We start from the raw sequence: 8858 nt of genomic DNA on the forward strand, positions 1-8858 counted from the left end.
CTGCATGAACAAAAGCGGACATGATGCTCAAATCCAAAATGAAAATGATGTAATAATTTACTCGCCCTCGTGTCATTCAAAATCTGTATGACTTTCTTTTTCCTGTGGAACCCAAAAAAAGAAGAAGATGATGTTTATAAGTGATTTTGTCAGTTCAATGAAAGTCAATGGGGTCCAAAACCAAGAACTGCACCCCACTGAGTTTAATAGTATGGTCATTTTTAAAAACACCTTTTTTGTGTGCGTCATATGTTTGAAATGGCACGAGTAACTAACTAATGACAGAATTTTTTATTTATGGGTGTACCGTCTCTTTAAGACTCACCTAATCAGTCAAATCCCTTAGAATGCACTTGCATTGTGGTGGTGAGTTAAAATATTTTCTTCAGAAAATGTGAAAATACAGTAAAGACACAGTTCTGTCATTGAGCTGAAGTGTTGTGCAACAGGTTCAGGCTGTTGTCTTGCATGCGACACTTCAACAGAGTTTAAGCGACACAAATCAAAGCCAGCATCTATCAGCTAAGGATGGGTACGGGCCTGTTTCTAACTCTCTGGCTGCTTGTTCAGTTTTGCTGTTTTATGAACATTAGTAGATTGTGAAATCCTCAGACATCTTGAGAACAGCTTCAGATGATCATGTAATTCCTCCATAACAGTAACAGCTGGATAAAGAGCTACTCTGGAAAAACGGAGAAATAACCACGCTAAAATCTTCAAATATTTATAAAGCGCTATGGAAGATCTCTACAATGGAGCTGCTGGATCGGTATCCTTTCCATGTAACTTTTCCGACAGCTCCTTGAAGGAAAAAATGAAAGTGAACAGGAAAGATGTAAAGAGTCCAAACATCCTTCTCGGGTTGCTGAATCTCACGATTTGCTGAGTAGGACAAAAAAAAAATGGCCAATAAAAATAAGCAGGATTTATAAAAGCATTCTTAAACTTCGCAATGTTTATCTCAAACAACAACTGAAAGAAACAAATAACAAATCAACAAAAGAATAAACAGTAAAACACTTAATACAAACAATAAACAAAACTAACAGTGAACAATAAAACAAACAAATAATAAACAAACAAAAGAATAAACAGTAAAAGACTAAATAATACACCGTAACAATAAATAAAGCAAAAAACATAACAAACAAATAGTAAACAATAAGTATATGAAACAAAGAATAAACAAAAGAAAAAACAAAAAACAATAAATAAAAGAAACAAAAGCATAAACATTAAAACACTAAATAAAACACTAAAACAATAAATAAAAAAACAATAAATAAAAACAATATAGAAACAAACGAGTAAAAACTAAAACAATAAATAAATAAGTAAAGAGAATAAACAGTAAAACACTAAATTAAACACTAAATAATAAACAAACAAAAGAATAAACAGTAAAACACGATATAACAAACTGAAACAAATAAAGCAAAAAATATACCAAACAAATGGTAAACAATTAGTAAATGAAACAAATAACGAACAAAATAATAAAGAAAAAAACCTTCCAACAAAAAACAAAAACAATAAATAAAAGAAACAAAAGCATAAACATTAAAACAATACAGAACAATATAGAAACAAATGAGTAAAAAACTAAAACAATAAATAAATAAAGAGAATAGACAGTAAAACACTAAATTAAACACTAAAAAACAAACTAACAAACAAACAAACAAACAATAATGAATTAAATACGTTTTCCAGATCATCAAAACTTTGATATACCCAGAGTGTTGTATGCATGATCTTCATGTGCCGAACTTATATTATTTTATGAATGATATCTGTGAATATTCTGTACTTGTATTTGTGGACAGACACAGATTATGATAACAAAGTCTGGATTTCCCTCTGTGTGGACCAGCATTCGGTGTGATTCACACAAACCCTCTTCAAACGCTGCGACTTTAAGGTTTCTACCCCTTCGTAGGACCCCTTCCTTTATGGCTCGGGACTCCATATCAGCTCAAACACACACACACACACACACGACTCTGCGTCCAAAGACAGACTCAGTTTCCTGCCCGAGGAGTTGTATAAAGTCTTTACGTTTCTGAACACGCTAATTTCTGACACCAGTGACAATGACTGCCCTGAAGACGCTGCAGTAGGTCATGTGACCCCGGGGCAAGTTGTCACATGGAAAAGTGGAAATCAGAAAAACGTTTTTAAGACAATAAGTTTTCATGTTATGTTGGGGTAAGATGTCACACATTTGATTTGTTGTCATTTTATACAATATATCATCATGCCTAATAGACTGAAAACATGCCAATTAAATCCAAATTGTACACCACTGTTCAAAAGTTTGGGGTCGGTAAGAATTGTTTTATTTTATTTAGAGCAATTGATACACTTTTATTAAGCAAGGATGCATTAAATTGATCAAAAGTGACTTTTATAAAGGTTACAAAATATTTATATTCATAAAATTCCTGAAATAATGTATAATTTCCACAATACTGTAAACAGCACAACTGTTTAATAATGTTTCTTGATCATCAAATCATCATTCATATGATCATATGATTTCTGAAGGATCATGTGACACTGAAGACTGATGTAATGATGCTAAAAAATGCTAAAAGTTACATTTTATTATATATTCAAATATAAAAATGTTCTTTTAAATTGTAATAATATTGAGACTTCTTTCAAAAACTTAAAAAAAACCTTACCAACCCCAAACTGAACGGTGGTGTAGCTGATGCACAAAAATAGTACAATTATTTTGAATTTAAATCTCTTAAAAATAAAGAACAAACTGAATTGTTAAAGTAGCAAACCGACAGTGATAACTGATAAAAGACGACAGTAACTAAATATAACAAAAGAGCAGATCTCAAATGCAGATCCAAATCACGAATGACTGTAAAGCGAGTTTCAGAAGACTAAAATGATAATTCAAAAACCTCTAGCCAAGAGCAACACACAAAGACGGATCATTTACGGCAGAGGCACTAAACCCCGAGCAAAGCTCTGACGGGAGTTTGGTTTCATGAGTCATCACTTTCCTACAGTCTACCATCATCTGGAGAAAGTCAATGGATGGTTGGAACACTGAGAGGAACCATCAAGCCAATGATAGGTCTGTATGGGCAACAATATCCGCCAATATGTGGCCACTGGACCGTGACTATCCCATATACACAGCTAAACACAGTCTTGAGTCGTTTTTGAACAACAGCAGGCAGCTTTTCCAATCACCAAATCCAAAAACTGGACATTTTTGACCAGAACATGTCCATGGCCTTCAAAGAACTGGGCAACATCCACAAATCAACTCTATCGTTCATCCGAATGTTTATTACGCAAACTAATCTTGGAATTAGAACCGAAACCGGTTTTATAATTAGAACATGATAAAGTTCCAAAAAGAACTCGTTATTCTCCAGTTCTGTACTTTAAAGAACATAAAATCCAAAACATTGATCTAAAGGACCAATGGAACATTTTTTTGTAATCTACAACATAAAGCCATTAGAAAACCATGAGTAAGCAATTCAAACACCATCAAGAACATCTCCATGTCATAATTCACCCCAAACTCAGACCTTTTTCCTTTTGATGTTGGGGTGAATTTTGACTGAAATGTTTTTGACAGTGTTTGAATCACTAGTGGCTCTTGATTTGATTTATGGTTCAAGAAATGAGGCATTTTTACTATGTTCTACCTTCATTTCCAAAGGTTTCTCTTCGTATTTTACTCATCTTCATTGGCTCGGATTGGAAAATAAATCATTATTGCAGTGATTATAATGTTTCTGGCATGTTATATGTTTGGCATCAGTTCTTCTAATCCATCATGGCCATATTCCAGGATGACGATTCATCAGGCTCAACTAGTGTAATAATGGTTGTGGGGGAACATTAAGAATCATTTTCACACATGAATTGGCAACTCCAGACCTTAAATTCACTGAAAGTCTTTGGGATGTGCTGGCGGAGACTTTACAGAGTGAGAGTGCTGGACTCTTGCATTGACAAAACAAGATCTTGACCGAAAGTTGATGCACCTCTTGATGTTGGGATGATATTTCCATCAAGAGGTGCATACATTTTCAGTCAAGATCTTGTATTGTTAATGCAAGAGTCCAGAACTCTGTAAAGTCTCCTCCAGCACATCCAATCATAGACACTTTGCCTATTTAAATCCAACTTGTGTCCGGGCGGTGTGTATATGCCAGTAAAATCAATTGTGAAGGGCTTATGATGACAAGCTCCACAGAAACGGCTTCAACACGTGACCTATTTGGCTTCTCCGATGTTCAAAATTTTACTGTCACGGTCAGTATTATCACACACACATATGGCTGTCACACACCCACCCTCTCACACGCTCTGTCTTTCCCACTCGGCAACATTGTATTGAAACAGCACTGGATTATGTAAACCCATTTGGAAAGTGGGCTGTAAGTGTGTGCAGATGTTGGATGTATGCATTAGGCTGAGGAAAAGACAAATATATTTGAGATCCTACACAAATATTGCATTAACAGAAGAACGATGGTCATGTGATATCTTCAAACATGATCTACACTTGCTTGTCTTCCTTGTTAGGTTTGGTTTTGGTTAGGACTCTGACTTAACTGTATTTGAAAACCAACGGACTCGGTCTCGACTCGGACTCGACCCTTCAAAGACTCGGTCTTGACTCGGACTCAACTGTATTTGAAAACCAACGGACTCGGTCTCGACTCGGACTCGACCCTTCAAAGACTCGGTCTCGAGTCGGACTCGACTGTATTTGAAAACCAACGGACTCTGTCTCGACTCAGACTCGACCCTTCAAAGACTCGGTCTCGACTGTATTTGAAAAACCAACGGACTCGGTCTCGACTCGGACTCGGCATAGGTGGTCTCGTCCTCATCACTACAGTAAGATGTACATACATCTTCAATGGAGGAACAGAAAGCTCTCAGACTAAATCTAAAATATCTTAAACTGTGTTCTGAAGATGATCGGAGGTCTTACGGGCTTGGGACGACATGAGGGCGAGTCATTTTTGGGTGAACTAACCCTTTAAGAAACTTAAAATATCGGCAGATAACGGTCTGAATAATCGGCTATCGGTATTAGCAGAGAAATGTAGTATCGGTGCATCTCCAGACAAAACCTGTCCATTTCCGTTCGTCGGCTCAACGTGAATTGGCCTTTAAAAATAAAGGTTCTTTATTGGCATCGATGGTTCCATGGAGAACCTTAAAAAAAATCCATGGAATTGTTTCCACTGGAAAAAGGTTCTTAATAGTGATAATAGATTATTAAAATGTTCTTTACGTGGCTCTTTTAGGAACGGTTCACTGAAAGAGTGTAGTCAGATAGTGAATGGACCCACACACCTTCTTAGGAGCTCGTGACGGAGGTTTCCTGATGGGTTTGGAGATCTCGCTTCGTTTGGACACGGACCCATTGCCCTGTTTATTGGTGGATGGAGAGGGTGAGGGGGTCGCGGCTGCAGGACTGGTTGGGACGGCCATGTCCTCGGTGCAAGTGAGACGCAAGCTTCGGAAGTACTCGTCGGTCTCCCGGTCAACCACCAGCAGTCGGGTCTCATGATCCACGGCTTTGATGCGCTGCACCACCTGAGGAGCAGAAGAGATGGCAAAACTGCTCATGAACACATTCATGCTGCTATTTTTGATGCATCAGGGCTCTTTGATGAATAGGAAGTTCAAAAGAACAGCCTTTATTAACATTATAAATGTGTTTACTGTCACTTTTGATCAATTTAATGCGTCCTTGCTGAATAAAAAGTATTATTTCTATAAAAAAATCTTACTGCCTAAACATTTGAAGACGTGCTTCCCACTACGCTACCATTCACACGGTGTTATATGATCCTCCTGTCATAACTGGAACTGCACACATATTAAAAATTCCTTTAACATGTGCACATGCGCGACTCTAAACACAAAGAAATATCTACTCATATAGTCTACAGCAGTAATGCGGTAAAGCCTCCAGCTGCTGTCACAGTCAACACACCATTCAGTCAGTGCAACTCAAGAAATGTGTGGAATTTCTTTGTGCATTCATTCACAAGTCGACAGGTTTCTGATACGCAAGCTTTTTATTTTATTTCTATGGAAAGTTGTTTCCAAAGGCTAAACCTTTATAGCTCAAATAAATGGATTTCACTCTTTAAAAGTGCACCATATCTCTCAAAGGTTTGGACACACAGACACATTCTCATTATTGTTTGCATATTTAGAACAACAGTAAGTCATTGAAACTATGACGTAACACCAATGGGAATGATGTTGTGACCAACCCTCTTGTATTTGAGTCTCACTCTCTGTCTTTAAGTTTCTTTGCTCAGCTCATAATGCATATTTATCAAACAATTTCATCTAGGATGCTTTTAAACACTATATAAGGATATTTTATTTAATATTTTTTTCCTCCCTTCAGATCACGACAAACGAACACAAACGATTAAAAGTTTGGACTTGAGTCAGTAATATTTGTTGTTTTTTTGTTTTTTGTTTTTTTTTTAAATAAAAAAAATACAGTGAAACCGTAATAGTTTCAAATATCATCACAATTTAAAATGAGTGTTTTATATTGTATTTTCACTTTTCAGCATCATTACTCCAGGCATTCTGCGTCACGTGACCCTTCAGAAATCATAAAATATACTGATTTGAAAACTTTTCGAACATTATAAACGTCTTAACTGTCATTTTTGATCAATTGAATGAATCCTTGCTAAACAAAAAAATCTTACTAATCTCAAACTTTTGAAAATTAGTGCAGTTTAAAACTAATAAATTGCATATAGCCTATATAATTACCTCACAAAGCAGCATCATAGCAGTGTAATGTGTGTTATGAGGGCGGAATATGCAGGATCAGCACAGGTGTGTGTGTGTGTGTGTACGTACCTGATGGTGTGTCTCTCTCTCCACGTTCTCGCCGTTCACCTCTACCACACGGTCACCCGCGCGCAGTCCCGATGCCTCAGCCGGGGACGCGCGCTCCACTTTCCGTATGTACTGTCCGGTTTTTCCTTTCTCTCCGTGCAGATGAAACCCGTATCCGCTCTCTCCTTTCTTCATCACACACAACCGAGGCTTCAAATCACTAGCCATTGTATTCCACTTTTGTCTTCACATCCAAACTTGTTATAAAATCCAAGCGTTATATTAAAAAAACAAAACAAAAACGAAAACTTACGGCAAAAGCATCTGCAAATGTTTACAAGCAAGCATCGTTGTCGGTTCTATATGGTTAAGTAGTGCTGTAGTGCATAGTCCACAGTGTATGTAAAAATAATATGCATGCAACGGCAAGACAATAAAAATATAACCTAATAGACAAAAAGCAAGAAAAAAAGTGTCCAAATCGATCAAATGCTTTTCCAAAGAGAATGCAAAAGTGGTGACTGCAACTACCTGTGGATGTTCCTAGACGGATGCAAAACTCCTGTGTGCGACATTGCGCCCTCGGAGAGAGAAACGCATCTGTGTGGTGCTGCTGCACACTGAGACACGGTGTGTGTGTGTGTGTGCAGTGAATAAGACCGCCCATTCACAGACACAGCAGAAATGCGCAGAGGAAAGTAGCGAAAGAGCCTCTGCAATAGTGCTTTTTACACAAAGAGTAGCCTACAGTCACTTTAACAATAAAAGGTTTACACTTGTATTTTTGCACACGGTAACCTAAAACTTAAACAAAACGCGGTCTGCTGTGAAATATACAATTATCGACTGAAAGGGAATTGTAGTTCTGATAGGTCGACGCACAGGGAAAAAAGTCGAGAATTTGTTTTGTCTTGAACTTTTTAAATTGTTACTCGGCGGTACATAGGCCTACATATAGGCTACAGCCCATTCTCACTCCCAAGGCGTCACCTTATTGACGTCTTGGGAAGCATTTTGACCCTGCTTCAATATCTGACGCTTTAGGCACCCTTTAGCGTCAGTTAGACATATATATATATATACACACACACACACACAAATTAAAGTGATAGATAAATAGGTAACACTTCATTTAGCCATCATGGTTTATCGATAGCAATTGCAATAACGTCAGCCTTGTTATGGTTGATTTTGAGCAAACGCGATTTCAATTCGTTTTCGTTTAGTTGTTGGTGAAAATGAAATGTTTGAATACATACTTTCTAGAGGATGTCTGTTCTACACCTTCCACTGACTTCTTTTGGGGAAAGATTAAAGCCTTACTATTGGGTCATAACCCCATAATTCGCAACCTGCAAACCAACAATCCACTAACGCTATCTGCAATTAACAACTTGTCCCACTCATCAGCACATGAACAGAGAAGAGAGGTGAATGACCAGAAGAGAGAAAGTATTGGTGTTCATAACACCATCTCATAAAATATAAATAAATCATATGAATTTGAGAAAATTTCGGCTCACACAAACCACATATAGGACAAGCGCGCACACATTGAGGAGATTATCAGCTTGGTTGTGCTGCACTCTGCTGGCGAAAAGGGGAACTATCTATCTATCTATCTATCTATCTATCTATCTATCTATCTATCTATCTATCTATCTATCTATCTATCTATCTATCTATCTATCTATCTATCTATCTATCTATCTATCTATCTATCTATCTATCTATCTATCTATCTATCTATCTATCTATCTATCTGGATTAAATATTTTCTGGATTAACACATTTCTGGAACTACAATTTAGTGAAGCTATATAAAAAGCATCCATCCTTGACTTTTCTGTAGGTTCTCCCAGTTTATTATTTATCAAGTGTTCACGACGTCTCTAAACATTTTGTTATAAAGGCCTACCCAGTTAATGTTTATGTAATGTTCTGTGATGTTTCTTACTCCTCCCTGGCCTTACATAATAGCA

At 37.0% G+C, this 8858-nt stretch overlaps 1 protein-coding gene across 1 annotated transcript in view; it reads right to left on the minus strand.

Annotated features, from left to right (window-relative positions):
- The window catches only part of LOC120473102 (Na(+)/H(+) exchange regulatory cofactor NHE-RF2), a 28445-nt gene extending 20929 nt beyond the window's left edge, over positions 1-7516 (minus strand). Inside the window, exons 1-2 of the mRNA XM_039662765.2 lie at positions 6898-7516; positions 5353-5595 (exon numbers count right to left, since the gene is read on the minus strand). Of these exons, the coding sequence (XP_039518699.2) occupies positions 5353-5595; positions 6898-7104 (450 nt within the window). The 5' untranslated portion in view covers positions 7105-7516. The remainder of the gene's footprint in view (positions 1-5352; positions 5596-6897) is intronic.
- Between the last annotated feature and the right edge of the window lie 1342 nt (positions 7517-8858).

This window comes from Pimephales promelas, chromosome 3 (assembly GCF_988280905.1).
Source record: "Pimephales promelas chromosome 3, fPimPro1.hap1.1, whole genome shotgun sequence".
NCBI lineage: Eukaryota > Metazoa > Chordata > Actinopteri > Cypriniformes > Leuciscidae > Pimephales > Pimephales promelas.